The following is a 15,328-nucleotide window of genomic DNA, read 5'->3' as shown; positions in this document are numbered from 1 at the left end:
GTCACAAGATTCTGTCCTTCAGTGTTTTTGGCTTGATGGCCCCTATCGTGAATGTGGCCCCTTAGGAAACTAAAGTGCCCACCTTTGCTCTGGAGAAACAATGCATGTAACAAGTGAAGAGAAGCAAAGTCAGGGTTTTTGCCTATAACATGACACTGATTCATGACATCACTTGAGGAATCACACTTGACATAATGCTTAGATATTTAATTAAAGGTTAGATAATGAAAAAAAAAAACATTTTCATCTCACTTTACATACAGAATAACAACAAATCAACAGTCATACAAATTAGGTCACTGAACAGTTAAGAGCGTGTTATTACAAAGTACTGACCATTGAAGACGGAATTATCAAAATGCGTGGACAAACCGAAGGACATCTTCTTCCTCAGGCGCACATTCAACTACAGACACACATCCCACCCTTATTAGGACTTTAGAAATATAGATTACATTCTCGTCAGTTGTAGCTAAAATATGTTTTTATTTATCACAAATATTGTCATGGTTTAAGTGCAAAAGGAGATCAGCATGTCAAAAATGATCGATAAGTTGTCCCGTCTAGTAAAAAGAATTTATTTTAACAAGAGATTTGAGGGTTTTCAGTCATACCGAGCAGAGAAAAAGAGCAAAACTCATGACAGTAAAGCAGGAGAAATTTAGAGGCCACTGTGAATTAAAGTAGCACATGTGATTCTGACTTGTCGACCGAAGATAATGCAGTGTGGGCTGCTGATAAAGGAGCAACAGTTGCAAGCGTTTCTGCTGCTAAGCTAAAAACATCTTCAGTGAGTGTATGGAGGACAAATGCATCACCCACTTGCAGCATGATGGCACCATCACTGACAACCTGTCGACACCAAAAAAATTATGAAAACACACCAAGTAAAAGCAAGTCGGTGGTTTTGTGTTGTTGTGTTGTTATATACAAAAAAGGCGAAGTGGAGTTGTTCTTGTCACTTGCAATCACAAAACTCCCAGCTCAAACGGAACAGAGTTTCTGTTTCTGTTGGGTAAAACCACTCCTCACTTCCAACTTCTTACTAGTACAAAAACATTTGTACTAGTAGAAAAAATGATAAAGCAAAAAAAAACAACATAAGGATTAATAACAAATTTGGTTTTGCTAACCTGTGGCAAATTTCAGTCCAACCTAACATATATATAGGCAGAGAGGCTTTTCAACAGCATTCACAAACTTGAAAGGCAATTCTGTTTTTTTTTAAAAGTAAAATGAGAAGTCAGAAAGGAGCAAACAGCCCAGGGTGAGTGCAGTGTGTGGAGACTGACAAATTCATTTATGACCTTCAAACATGTCTACCACAATTACAACTGCACTTTCACAACCCTCCACCCCCATGTCTGAGCCACTTGCGCAACTGTCAGCTCGAGTGTCAGACAACTTTTCGTACAACTGCAGATGAACAAAAAATGTTTTGATGGGCTAAGTTCCATTAGACGATTGAAGTATTTCTGTGGAGACGTCACACCAGCTACTGGGCTGCTGTTGCATTTCAAAACTAACACGGCCAATGTGTTTACAAACTGTTATTTTACCTTTTTAAATCGCACAAAATGAGTGTTAATGTTATCTTGTCAAGCCCTCGGAGGCGACTTTTTACTTTGCTCAATAGTCTTGATTCCAAAAACAGTGACCTCAGTAATACATTTGACAAACTAGTTCTCTCTGGTCCTAAAGTAGTGTCAGTAATAAGAAGTCCAGTTCTGTCGTGGGCAGGGATTTAGGAACGGCGGTGGATCAGCTCACAGTTTGGACCTCAGTGGCTTCAGATACTTGTGGAAAGACTCGTGGACCTGAGAGAATTCAGAGACATTCAGAGTTAATTTCTTCACCAATAATAATAATAATAATAATAATAATAATAATAAGGGTGTAACGGTAAATACTTTGGTTCAGTACATTTTCAGTACAGCAAGGGACACACATGGAACATTTTTTCTTCATGGAAATTTAGAATTTAACCTTCCAAATAAGAGGTAAAACAAATAAATAAGAACAAGGCAAGCTTCAACCAAAAATTGATTTCAGCGACAGACTCCGGTAGTGCAGAGAAGATAATCCCTTATCATGTGTTTTTCACCGGTGACGCCACTCTTCTGTCTGAGTGAATGCCAACTCTGTGGGGAGGATGGATTTAAATCAGAGGTGGGCAAACCGGTCCTCAAAGGGCCAGGGTGGTGCAGGCTTTTGTTCCAACCCAACTATCACAAACAGACTTGTGAATCAGGTCTCTGAACATTGTAATCAGTTGTAGTCAGTCTGGCGTTGTTTGTGTCAGCTGGTACACTGTGTGTGTTGCACCTCTGGTCTAAACCAACTAGAAAGATTCCTACAGTGCAAGAGTATGTAACATGGGGACCACTGTTGTGTTACGTTGCCACTTTTGGAAATGAACTGTTCAGCACAGTTCATATATAACCGGTTGCGTGGCTTCAAATGTCAACTGCAACCTCTTCAGAGCAAGCTTTGGTGCACACGCCAGATTGCTCGCTACAAGCATTAAAGTCATGACTCAGAGGACACATCATTAGAGATCTTCCAGCGCCAGTTGTGAATTTGCTGCGGCTGCAACGCCGCCGTCTGTTGTCTGCATCCGCTTTGCAGGCACTATGACCACACTTATGATGGCACTCTGCCTGTACTGGATTGAAGGGCCCATACTGAAAAAGGTTACGTAAATTTGAGGTCGTTCGAGGTCAAAGTTAGAGAAAAAAAGGCCTAATACAAAGGTTTTTCAATGTCAATTAAAAGTGGAATTCTTACTCTTAAAAGGTATATAGTTCAAGTAAAATGCAGTTTAATAGATAATAAAAGGTTAAAAGAGATCATTTTATTTACAGAAACAGTCTTTAAAAGCACAAAAGTAAGAGAATTCTGAGAAGCACAATTGTTTCTGTTTTCAATATTAATCTTCTTTTGACTGAGCCACTAAATCACTAAGAGATTTCCACCTGGGACCTCTATTGGTTGTTATAGTAATATAGTAATAATAAAATGAAACACAGATTTTTGGATTTTTTTTCATTAAATAACAGACAAAAACATAATAAATATATTATTATTTTAGTTCTTTTTAACAAACAGGAGCTTAACCACTGAGAAGCTAACTCTGGCGAATCAATCGTTTTGAGCAGCCCGAGTGAAAAAGTCAGACGTAAGTCTCGTAGACGTCAAAAACCTTGAGGGGATATGTTAACTTAAATGTTAGATCATGTCAGAGGCAACTGGAAAAGTCTGAGCCAAAAAAACAGTCTGGTTAAGCGGTATCTTCCAAACAAGCTAGGACTTAGAGACCCTGTCTCTACTGACCTCTGTGGCGTTGAGGGGAGACTTGCGAGCCCATTCGAACATGTTCTCGTAGACATTCCCATCATATCTTCCAAGGACTGAGTTGAGTTTCCGATCATGGTAGTCGAAGGCGTCGGTCAGAGCGACAGCGTTAGGTCTCAGCTGAGACAGCAGCTCCTTTATGCGAACCGAAATCAGGTGCAGTTGTGGAACAGTGAGGAGGCCTGCCTAGAATTCAGAAGAGAATCAGAGGGGGTGTTGGTGAAGAGCGCTCTTTTGAGTATGATAAAGGAACATGACTTCTCACCTGCAGGAAGTCACCAGAGTTGTTGGAGATGCCGTGCAGAGCATAGAGCAGAGCCAAGGTGGACAGCACTGAGTGTATGGCTGTCACTCCAACTTCAGCCAGCTTCTCTGCGAAGAGCTTCACCACAACATAGTGGCAATGAGCCTGCAAACAAGTTCCATGTGAACCTTTAAATAAAGGATTTCAGAGCCCTGAGCAACACTATTCTACTGGTGACCAACCCCAGCAGGAGCACACATGTATTTTGGTGGTTGACCACTTACATCTGAAGCTCTGACCAGGTCGATGGAGCTGTTGTTCCAGGCATCTTCTTGACTCTTCCTGCGCTGCAGTTCTTGTTGAATGCTCTTTGCTGCCATTTCTACTAAACTGAAATAACAGAACACATGAAAGGGAGAAACAATCAACACCGACACACCAGAACAGAATATAAGGTCTCTCTCAAAGTAAAACCACTGAACAGTAATGGTTTAATGTCCCCCATTTTTAAAAATGAAACATGAATGAGCTTCAAACCGCAGTAACAATCTAGGTTGTCTCTGAAGTGCTCTGCAGAAAAGACTGATTTTAACGTTAATGGCTCTGAGAGGACACTTAGCAGTCTGAGGCGACTATTATGAGCAACAATAACAAGACCAAAACAAATGAATCTAAATTAGATTAGATTAGATTAGAACCTGAAGGGCATTGAACTAAAAAAAAACACCTAGAAGGATCTGTGCATCACATTAGCATCAGCATTTGGTCCAAACTTTAATGGGTGGAAATGTTGAATTATATTCACAGAAGACAGAGAAAGGAGTTTTGTCTCGACTGGTTAAGATACAACTGGGTAGGAAATGCTTCAACTTAACCTGAATTTTCCAAAGTAATGGTTTAGAAAACTGTAACTCAATCCTGTTTAAGTAGCAGCAAGACTCCTAGCTTTCAAATTTAGGACCATGATGTAACTGAATGAATGGAGTCAAGTTTTTGTGGCAAGATTATTTTTTTGTATTCACACTTTAACTTGCAATTTAAAAAATTAAATGCTTCCTGAAAGAAGAAAATGGAAGCTATCCAACGATTCAAGCAAAAAAAGGCATACTGTGCTTTGTTTGAAAATGAATAATTTCTTTATTTAACTTTAGTTAGACAGCTAGTTTGGGAGGCACTAAGTCGTAAAGAGAAAGACCATCAGGCTGCATAATCCTAATCACACTAGTGAAAAACGCCTCAACTTAATAACTGCCATAAAACCAAGTAGACTAGTTTCAAGTTTAAATTCATCAGCTCACTTCAATTATTGTCATTTTAGTACCATGTTATCTTACCATGTTATAAAGTTGAAATATCCAGTCATGTTTTTGTCTTAACAATTTTAACAGTTTTTAATATTAACAGTCATATTGTGTAACTACTAAACTAAACTACTAAACATTTTCTTTGTCAATTCTACATCTATGAAATCAAAACATATCTACATAACCAGCGTATTGTTGCAGCAATGATATTTAATATTTTTTGAATAGTGGACTCCTGGGTGGATAGTTGTCTAGCTATGGTGAGTCATCTAAATGACTTTTAATCCATTGTATTTGTTGAGTCCATACTTGAAATTAGAAACAAGTGCTGTCTCTTACATGGCGGCTCGCAGCTTGTACACCTCTACCAGACTGGACAGGTCGTTGATGTCCACCACGGTGGGTCGGGCAGCGACAGACTGCGGCTGGACTCTCCGGTCTTCATTCAGGTAGGACACGATTCCTCTGAGCTGCTGACCCGCTTTGACCTGACGGTAGCTCTTCACCAGGTACCTGAGTGGTAGAAGGCAGAAGGATTATTACGCCTAAGGTAGAACAGTCCCAGGAATAACACAGGTCTGTGATCACAACATATATGAATTATTTTTTAGGGAATGCCGTCAAACAATACTCCAGCATGTTGAGAAAAGCTAACTGTGACAATGTAGCCAACAAAACATAAAAAACATCTTTAAAAAATGATCTTGTTCCTGGGACTTGTCACAGACCTGCCAAGGGAAAAATATTTCGACCAGCAACAAGACCAACAAACTTGAGTCTCAGTTTAATTATAATACACAGGTAGAAACTACAATCTGAACATTCAATAGCGCTTTATCTGAACTCATATCTTCATCCCTCCTGCACCTCTTAGATTATCAAAGGCCCCACAAGTCATTTGTTGACACCGACCTCAACTTCAGTCAGTAAATTCATCTAAAGCTCGTGGACAAATGTGGATGATGTGATGTGTGGTACCTTGCAGTCTGCAGCATCATGACTGTGTTTTCTCCCTCGTAAGTGCAAGTTGGAGTGAAATTGACATAGATGTCGGGGAAACCACTGCTTTGAGAATATCCGTGACCACCGCAGGACATCCGACAGACCTCGATCCCGGAGTTGGACGTCCAAGTGGTGAAGGCCTTCAGGCCCGCTGACAGAGCGTGCAGCTGGAAGATGAGTACAAGTCATCATTGGAAAGAGGTCTTCAAAACATAGCAAAATAGTTTTCATCAATGTGGAAGTATGGACTGCATCAGAAGGCGTCAAACTTGCTCTCAGAAAATACCACCTTTTAACTGAGTAGATTTAAGCAGCAGAACCAATTTGTTTGAGTCCAGTCCTCTGCTTCCTCTTCTCTCAAACAGTTGGGCCTAAGTACTTAAAATCCTCTACCTTTTTATCTCAACATCCTGTAACTTCACCTGTCCACTCCCTCTCATTCTTCAACTCGCTCCCTGCTCTCACCACAGATCACAATGTCATCTGCAAACATCATTGTCCAAGGGGCTTCTTGTCTAACCTCATCTGTCAACCTGTCCATCACCATGGCAAACAAGAAGGGGCTCAGAGCCGAGCCTTGGTGCAGTCCCACCTCCACCTTGAACTCCTCTGTTATACCTGCAGCACATCTCAGTCTTCTCTTGGCACTGGTCGTATGCTTTCTCCAGGTCCACAAAGACACAATGCAGCTCCTTCTGACTTCTCCCTAAAGATCCTCAAAGCAAACACTGCATCTGTGGTGCTCCTTTTTTCTAAACTCTGCCCTTAGTCTACATTCCACTACTCTTTCCCACAACTCATTCTTCCTCCTCTTCGATTCCATTCTCACTTCAGCCTTACAAATCTTTGCCACGTCCTGATCTACGCTGGTGGACAAATGTGGATGATGTGACATGTGTTACCTTGCAGTCTGCATCATGCAAGTTTTTATGTCAGATGCCCTTCCTGACACAACTGTCTTGCCGCCCCTCACGGCGGCATTAATTTGTTTCAATCCTGTATCTACTTTAACTGTAATTTACATTGTTAACTGTTGTAGAGCATTATGGGAAGTGGGTGCGTTTTGCAAGAGTTCAGTAACTTCATTTTACATCTAAATTTTGGGAAACATATGAATGTGTATTTTTTAATTAAAATAAAATACATGGGTAGATTTCAAAACAAAAATATAGTTATAGAAATTTGCTCAAATTATGAGATACATTATTCTGATTCTGAACATATTTTGATTTCTACCCATTTTTTTTCACCTATATACTTGTGTAATCTCACATTTGGTACAAAGTCAGAGCTAAAATCAGTGAGTCTGAATCTGGAATCATTACCTCGGGCATCTCACTGAAGTCACCCTGCTGGATGTCTCCAATGATGCGGTTGTACATCTGCCTCATGTACTGGCCCACAAAGGTGAAGGCATAAGCTGTAGCCAGCAGCGGGAAGAGCTTGTGCTGTTGCGTCTGATAGTCCAGGATCTGGGGCTCTGGTTCACTGTAGATGAGGCACAAGCACATATTTAAAATCTCACAAAACATTGTCCCTTCGTGCAACAGAAGGTGTGTGTGATGACGGACCCAGGGCGGATCTCTGACTGATGCCGAACAGTACTGTAGCGGATGGCTATGGTGCAGGCCTTAGAGAGGGCCCGGGCTGACTCGCCAACGATCATGGAGCGGATAAAAACCATGGTTCCGTAGGTGAGTTTGTCACTGGGCGGTTTCACATAGCTGCCGTCAGGCTCCACCTTGTGGACATAAAAACACGTGATAAGATTAAAGTCGAATCCAGAACATAACTGCACAATGTTCATTTTAATAAACAAACCGCAAAGCTACTTAAATATTAGTTTCCTTAAGGGTTTGTTTAAAGAGGCACTACGTGAGTATTGATACATATTTAAACAAAGCATTAAGGACATGTCACCTTGGAATACTTCATCAGCATATTCTCCCTTGGAATCCGCACGTTATCCAGTTTTAAATAACCGTTGTCGACTTCGCTGAAACCAAACTTTGGTCCAATATCTCCAATAACAACACCTGCAAAACAGAATAAATAAAATCTTTGGGAAATGATAAACAAGCTCTTAAACAGATGCGCATGTGGTCACCTGGGAGAGGTTGGTGTGTGTCCAGGTCACGGAGGGGGACAATGAAAGCGTGGAGGCCATGGCAGTTGCCCAAAGTGTATAGCTGAGCAAGGACAATGGCGTGGTTGGATGTTTTACCAACTAATAATGAGAGAAAGTGGTACGAGACACTCCTTCACTATCAAAAATAAAACTTTCTGTTCTTCATAACACTGAGACACTCACGTCCTCCGGGCCACCACTTGATGGAGCTGACAGTGGGACTGTTGAGGACAAACTGCTGTGTGGATGGATCGTAAGTGGCAGTCGTCTCTAGCCCCCGGAGGTGAGTACCTATACGACGACAGCAACAAATCACACCAGCAGGAGATGAACTTTGGGTTGAACTGAATTAGCATGACAAAAATTGACATTCCATGTGATCAAACAAGAGGCCATCCGCATAAATGCCAAAACCAATTCGATTTTTTGTATGTGTTTGACAGATGTATAACATGTGCCAGTGATTTTTCAGCAGAAGTATCAGAATTTAGCATATAAAGCGAGTTTGCCTGCCACAAGCCATAAGCTGGGTCCCAAAGGAAACCAGGTCCTGCTGACTGAAGAATTAATGTCCTTCAAAAGAATAAACACATGAAACAGCAAACATTATACATGAAATATGAAAATACATGCAGATGTTGGAGAACTTGTCAACTTCATACTTATAGTTGTATTTCACTCTAAATTTCAATGACTAAAAAGGTGAGGGTTAAGTCTTTCGCTAGACCCAAACTCTTACGTGAAGCACTGAAATGAAGACCTAAACTTCCTCGCTACGGTGCTTTACCGTGGCCCATCTCAGTCTGAGCATAGGTTCCGATGATCTTTAAGTTCCAGGCTGGCATGAAGAAATGGTCCATTTGCTCTGGTGTGGCCTGGTTGAGCAGAGTGGGCAGGAACATCCCCAGATGGAGGTCCAGCGCCTCTGGCCTGTCTGTCTGCACACAGCTAGGCCACGCAAGAGAGGGGCAAATGGGAAGGGAAACCATGTGGTGATGCCAAAACGAGGAAAAAAATTTGGACAGAAAATTGATTCAAAGCAAAACCAGTATGGGAATGACAACAATGTTGGTAGGACAGAAAACAAATCATGGGAAGCCAGAGGTGACAAAAGAGAAATCGAAATAGCTTGTGAGCATTTCAAGCAACCAGAAATATGCAATGAATCACTTTGACATTAGAATAGTCATCAGTCAGGAGATTCCCTTTGAAGGACTGAGCAGCAAAAACCAAAGTTCAAAAATCTGCCTCGATATAACTCGCTTAATGACAAGCCTGAATGTTTTGTCAGTACACGTTTTGTTGTGAGGCTTATGTCCAGACTGGTTCTCAAAACAACTGTATTCCTTTGGAGCGCCAATATTGTAAAGACAATAGCGAACATAGGAGGGCAGCGGGTGATGTCACTGCAGGGCTACAGTATTGCTGAGACACACAACCAATGTGTAGAGAGTCAGCAGCAGTGTAAAAGTTCTCCTCATCACAGGAATCTGTCTCCTCAATAAAGATTGATTTTGAGTTTAATAAAGGCAGAGGCAAAATGGCCACCTCACTCCTTCCAAATATTTCCGTTGAAAGGGCGACAAGAACAACAAAAATGATGATACTGTGAGGGTTACATGAACCACATTTTTTGGCATCAGTTTCAATTACGTAATGAGTAGCCAAAACTGAGTCAATGAAAGTGAGTTTGTGTAGATGCCACATTTTGTCTTTTTTTAAACTGAAGTCATCTGAAGTTGATGAACATTGTTCTTTAACACTTCAGTATATCGTTCAGTAGATGACACATCATCTTGCTAACACATGGAGAAGCATGAATGTTGTGAATACAAACATGAGAACGCACAGTTGTTTGGGAGGTCAAGCAGGCTGCGGCTGTCTGTTGTCGTGACACAACACATGACCCATTTATGCAGAGATTCTCAACACGTCTCATCACCATATCAGGTTCACCACGTTAGAACCTCACTCACGTGTCATAAAAAGTCAGGTTAAAGCATGAATAAAGGTTGGATCACGTGTCCCAGTGAAGTCTCTCACAATAGATGCTTGGCCCACTTTCTGAGCAGCTCAGTTTATACAGGGGCATTCAGTTCGCACCAAGAATGCAGCCTCATGGAGAGCTGACCGACAACATTCTCTGCACAAGCACCTTCTGGTGCATGACAGACAGAAACTCCTCAAGCTACTTTTATACTGAGACACAGAGACCTAGAGACTGAGCTACTGTGACGGACGTGTCGATTGTAGTACTAATTATTTCTAATTCATATTTTGCCAAGAGTTGATCAAAAAATAATCTTAATATGTGAGCAAGTTATTATTGAGACAGAAAGAGGTAATCAAAGAAGCATTGATTCAAGCTTCCTATTATGGGATATCAAGCCGCCGAGGATATAATCTGTCAAACACATGTAGAAGCCGATTCTGTCTTAAACCTTTATTTGCTCACTTTGGAAGAGCCTGAGAGTCAATAAGTCATATCCCTCAAGCCTTCATTACAAGCCTCCACATAGAGAGCTGAGATCAGAACTGACCGTGACCCAGTTCAGTTTGGGCATAGGTGCCCAAAATCTGGACAGACTCGGCCAATGGAATCCATTTCTTGGCCTGCTCAGGGGCACATTGACGGTAGAGGGTGGGGAGGAACATTGAGTAGTGGAGACCTGCAGGCTCCGGATTGTTGCCTAGAACCCTTCTGGTTGAAAGAGGGAAGGATGACGGTGTTAAACTGCTGATATTAGTATGTTGTGAAGACAAACAACTGTAGCTTTGTAAGTGCCTTAAATCATCAACATGGATATTATATGAATCATCAGCACAGAGAGACCCTGGTTCGCACCAAACCCAGAGTTGTTTTACGAAGGATTCCCAGCAAAGACTTGGGCATTTGCTAATTTTGTGTGTCATCTGGGTTGCACTTTGTTGCAAACTTTCACCCCAGTATGATATGATGTTAATACACTGTCAAACACATTATATTTAGAAAAGCCACTCTGACCACATTTGAACAGAGCTCTTCAGAAGACTATTCTTTCCACTTTACAGGCCTCCAGTATCAGATGGAAGTCTGTCAAGGGCTGAGACCAGAACTGACCGTGACCCATTTCAGTTTGGGCGTAGGTGCCCCAAATCTGGAGGGACTGAGCCATGGGAATCCATCTCTCGGCCTGCTCAGAGTCACACAGATGCAGCAGGGTCGGGATGAACATAACAAAGTGGAGACCCACAGGCTCCACATGGTGGCTTTGAACCAGGCTGGTTGGGAGAAGGAGAGATGATCAACAAGCGACAACAAGTTCAGCGACTGATGTTAGTATGTTGCCAAAGAGGCACTGCAAGCTTCTATGCGTCGCTCTACATCTTTACAGCTGGTTACCATGGTTAATATCTCATACACTGATTATCGAAGGGGTGATATAAAATGCAATAAAGAAAAGTAAAATTAGAGAAACATTAAAAACAGATAATATGAAGGCCATGATGTTTCTTTGTAGGGTCAAGTTAAGAGATGATACTTGATAATAAACTCCTCTTATCAACTTTGGATGTTACGTCAACGGACATAAAATGGTTGCAGATCACCACTACCTACTGTGAGAATCTAAATGGTCGACTGTTAACTTTGACAAGTCAGGACAAAGCTGTGTAATCTACTGTTTGCCTCAAAGTCCACTCAAAATTTGTCATTATTCTATTTATCAACAGCCCCACAGATGAAGGGACAGTTAGCTGTTGTAATCACTGGTCCTGAAGTTAAAATCAAGCCCAAAGTTTACAAAGTAGCTTGAAAGGTTAATATTTGAATAGATCACATATTACATCACATTGCATAGCCTGTTGCACAGTTTAATCTTGACTTGAACTTTGCTCCGACTGAAGCTGCTGGACTGGAAAGATTCCCCTTTACTCTCCAAATTCAAGCTTGGATTATAAGGTTATTTCACTGAGGACACACATCTATACACATGTATCATCATCTAAATCCATTTGTTTGATGTTGTTCATCATCTAAATCACAGCAACTTTGTTTGTTACACACACTCATATTGAGGCATGTATTTCTACAAGTGTTTGTCCTAGAAAAGCTCAAACTTTTATTTGATTAGATCGTGTATCTGACTGATGTCTTGAATGTATTTGTGTCACTACTGAAGAGGCACAGACAGGTGCGGAGTCACTGCCATGAATGACAACAGGTGAATCTAAATGGGATGACTGACAATTCTGTAGTCCAAAGAAAATGACAGTTGGACGCAGCTTTAGCAAAGAAAACAGACTTTTAATGTTGTCAAATAAAGTTATGCTGGTGCAGTTTGCCACAGGAAAATAGCCATGAGCATCACAGGATTCGCACGACTGCATTAAGAAACTCCAAAATCACTGTGCCAAAAAGGTCCATGCCAGCTTTGTCCCATCAAAAAAGTGGTTAGTTATAGCTCAAAAGAAAGACTGCAAATGCAGCAAAAAAGGGAAATGTCCACTTACTGGCATGGTATGTGGACAAAAGCTGCAGGCCCATTGAAAAACAGTGTCGACTGCAGCACTAAATCAAGTTGCTCAGAGCAAAGATTTTAAAGACTGTCCCCAGCAAAAGTCATCTTAAAAGACCTCTAAAAAGTCTGAGAAAAATATGTAGGTAGCCACCTAACAACAGGTTGACCTCATCTACAGATTTTTCCGCCTGGAACATTTACCGTACCTCTTATAGTAGTAGATCTCATCAGGATCAGCTATGCCATACTCTCTCATCTTCAGGATCATCTGAGCGCTCCTCCGAACAGCCTGGTCATAGCGTTCACTGCGGGAGAGGAAGTTTGGATCTTCTCCTTTGAAGTCTGGATCACTGAGTACTAAGGATTCTGGATTGGAATATGGATTTCAGTTAGAAATATTGTCAGCAAAAAAGACTAGACTAAATAATGCAGCTCTTCGTGGCTCAGAAAAGGATTGTTGAACGGCTGAATTTAGATTTATAAGTGTAAATTCTCTCTATTTTCATACCTTTTATTGTGTGTTGTTCTATATCACTTTAGCTGAGAACTGAAACGGACACTCTATTTTAAATCGATCCATGAAGATATTTCGGATATTTAAAAATGACACACATAACTATATACGTAGACATAAATTATAATTCTTAACTGCAATGAAATAAACAACAGAATAACATGCGCTGCGCTGTTTACGGTTATTACAGGTCAAAGTCTAGTCTTGTCACATTAAGATATTCATGTTAAAGGTCTTTGCATCTGTGGCTCCGAAAGAAATGGCAAATGTTTTTGCTGTTTGCATTGAAGTGAACATTGACAGATATCTTTGGTGGTATTAAAAATAATAATGAAGGTATTAACAGAGCAAACAAGTGCATGTGGTTACGATGGTTGGTGGGACTACTTGCGACGGCGGACGCTTTAAGGTTAGCTTCGTTTACAGCAACTACGTTCGTATTTTTCGAACCATACTGCGACTAAATGTGGTAATTCTTATCAAAGAGATCAGCAGCATGACAGGCTCGACATGTGTGTCACAATTCAGGCTGGTATAACTCACCTATTTCCCGTCTTCTCTTGGTCTTCTCCGGGCCGCCGTCCAGTATGTGGGTAAGTTTCTCCACATCAAAGGTGGCGGCTTTGCGCTCTTTCACGATGTCGGGATTCATTTTTTCAGGGGAGTTCAACAATGCATGCACGTAGAAAGACGGCGATGGTGTCCTTAGGAGATGTATTTCCACCTCAGCTCAGCCGCTACCACAAACACGGCCTCCCCGTGACGTAGCGGAGGCGACGCGGAAGACGGCATCGCGTCACGTGACACAAACCGGTAGCGACGTTCCTTCGGTTATCTGATATTATATTAACCAAGTCAGCTATTGAAAAGCGTTGGTCCTAATGCTTCCAGCAGCTGCGGTATTTCACTTTCCATGGGAGGTGAAGTCGGGGAGAGTGGCCGAAGGAACATCTTTGCGAACTTTTGGCAGGTGAGGGTTGTCCATCTTCTACTTCCTGTCACCACAAATGTCAACCAATGAACACGAGGAATGAAAATGATTCCTTTGATACTTTGTCTTGAACTGATCGTTGTGTTGTTTTAGCAGTTTGTGGTGGTGTGATTCCAAACGTCAGACACATCCATCTCCTAGTTGCTGTGAGGACTGTGATGCTGCTGCTGACTGTCTCATCTCTGCAGGTTAACCAGCTATGAGTCAGGGGAATCCAGGGCGACGCTGTCGTCTCACAACGCTTCGGAGGAGCACACGGTCACCGTCCAAACTCAGTTTGTGGAGCCTTTCAATCCCATTATGGGCGCGCACTACCTGGTGCTGGGTGAGGTGGAAGAAGTTGAGGGTGAGAGGTCATTCTGAGGGATTTTAAATCTGAGAGTCCACCGTTCTCAGACCAACTACCTGACTTTTAAAACCCTGGTCTTTCTCTCACAGGAGTTGGAGTTGTGGTCCAAGCCCGCGTGCTCAACTGTGTTGATGGTGTAAACGTCGCTCTTCTTCAAAAAGCCATCACTGAACAGAGAGCTTTCTTTGAGGAGAGGGAAGAAAGAAAAGAAAAATCTGTTAAGAAATGCAAACTTGATGATGGTTAAACAGATATTTCAGTGACTTTTGATACCGAAGCGATCAATGATCAATGAGTGACTGCGGCATTCTGAGAGTACCTTCAATAAAGATTATAAAGTGTTACTTTTTCCCCTGTATTTTATGAAGAAATGGTTGACACGGTCTCTAACAATTGATGGTATCTGTTAAATGTGTGCCTTCAACTTCGTCATCTTGTAAAGCCAAGTTTATCAGAACCGGGTTTGGTTCAAGTACTCCATCATCTCTCACCCTCAGGATCCAGATGGAGTCTGCTAATATGAGGCAGTTATGAATGTCGACATCTAGACAGAGAAAATACGATGCTGTTCAGTTGGAGTGTCTGGAAGTTTACGTTTCCAGCTGCTAACAGGAAGGGTAAGCAGGTTAGTTTCATGTTCATGTGTGTGTGGAAAAAGCTCTGTACGTCTCAATTTGAGGTTTAAACAGTCCAATATTTTTGCTTTGAGATTTACACTGCTTTTATTTATCATCATATTCACATCCATGTCGCACTAAAGCCAATCTAAGTCAGCATCCTCATTGAACGCAATGAGCTCAATCGGACAGCAGGTGGCAGTACTGTAAAGAAGTTCCTTCACAGTATGAGCAGTGGGTTTCCAGCATCGAACTCTTACTGAACGATGAAGCTTTCGTCAATCTAATGAACCTTACACATTTACAAAGCCCATTTACAAGCAATC

At 41.5% G+C, this 15,328-nt stretch overlaps 2 protein-coding genes across 3 annotated transcripts; one reads left to right on the top strand and one right to left on the bottom strand.

Moving 5' to 3' along the window:
• Positions 1-192: 192 nt before the first annotated feature.
• Positions 193-13,979, bottom strand: LOC128754257 (peroxisomal acyl-coenzyme A oxidase 1-like). 2 transcript variants are annotated; one of them, XM_053856751.1, is made up of 14 exons: positions 13,589-13,979; positions 12,738-12,897; positions 11,133-11,293; positions 8,216-8,323; positions 8,012-8,131; positions 7,825-7,940; positions 7,476-7,645; positions 7,230-7,392; positions 5,881-6,071; positions 5,242-5,415; positions 3,883-3,988; positions 3,620-3,763; positions 3,334-3,540; positions 193-1,817 (listed from the first exon to the last, which is right to left on the bottom strand). In XM_053856751.1, exons 1-14 carry the CDS (start codon positions 13,695-13,697, stop codon positions 1,767-1,769), a joined length of 1,980 nt encoding a protein of 659 aa, XP_053712726.1. In that variant the 5' UTR covers positions 13,698-13,979; the 3' UTR covers positions 193-1,766. The 2 variants fall into 2 exon arrangements, with proteins under 2 accessions (XP_053712726.1, XP_053712725.1); XM_053856750.1 differs by lacking the exon at positions 11,133-11,293 and adding an exon at positions 8,820-8,980 and having other exon boundaries at positions 13,589-13,968.
• Positions 13,733-14,718, top strand: LOC128754259 (CST complex subunit TEN1-like). The gene is made up of 3 exons (XM_053856752.1): positions 13,733-14,015; positions 14,225-14,382; positions 14,475-14,718. The coding sequence occupies exons 1-3, from the start codon at positions 13,927-13,929 to the stop codon at positions 14,630-14,632; spliced, it is 405 nt and encodes a 134-aa protein (XP_053712727.1). The 5' UTR covers positions 13,733-13,926; the 3' UTR covers positions 14,633-14,718.
• The last annotated feature ends 610 nt before the right edge of the window (positions 14,719-15,328 follow it).

Source organism: Synchiropus splendidus, chromosome 2, assembly GCF_027744825.2.
Source record: "Synchiropus splendidus isolate RoL2022-P1 chromosome 2, RoL_Sspl_1.0, whole genome shotgun sequence".
In the NCBI taxonomy this organism is placed as follows: domain Eukaryota; kingdom Metazoa; phylum Chordata; class Actinopteri; order Syngnathiformes; family Callionymidae; genus Synchiropus; species Synchiropus splendidus.
The sequence above is the reverse complement of the archived record's forward strand: the minus strand, read 5'-3'. Positions and strand labels throughout refer to the sequence as shown.

Excerpts from the sequence above, each read along its gene's own strand:
- LOC128754257 (XM_053856751.1), bottom strand. The coding sequence starts at position 13,697 with ATGAATCCCGACATCGTGAAAGAGCGCAAAGCCGCCACCTTTGATGTG. Across the intron at positions 12,898-13,588 it reads CAAGAGAAGACGGGAAATAG|AATCCTTAGTACTCAGTGAT; the intron begins GTGAGTTATACC and ends ATTCCAATCCAG. Across the intron at positions 3,541-3,619 it reads ACTCTGGTGACTTCCTGCAG|GCAGGCCTCCTCACTGTTCC; the intron begins GTGAGAAGTCAT and ends TCTGAATTCTAG.
- LOC128754259 (XM_053856752.1), top strand. The coding sequence starts at position 13,927 with ATGCTTCCAGCAGCTGCGGTATTTCACTTTCCATGGGAGGTGAAGTCG. Across the intron at positions 14,016-14,224 it reads TCTTTGCGAACTTTTGGCAG|GTTAACCAGCTATGAGTCAG; the intron begins GTGAGGGTTGTC and ends TCATCTCTGCAG. Across the intron at positions 14,383-14,474 it reads TGAGGTGGAAGAAGTTGAGG|GAGTTGGAGTTGTGGTCCAA; the intron begins GTGAGAGGTCAT and ends TTTCTCTCACAG.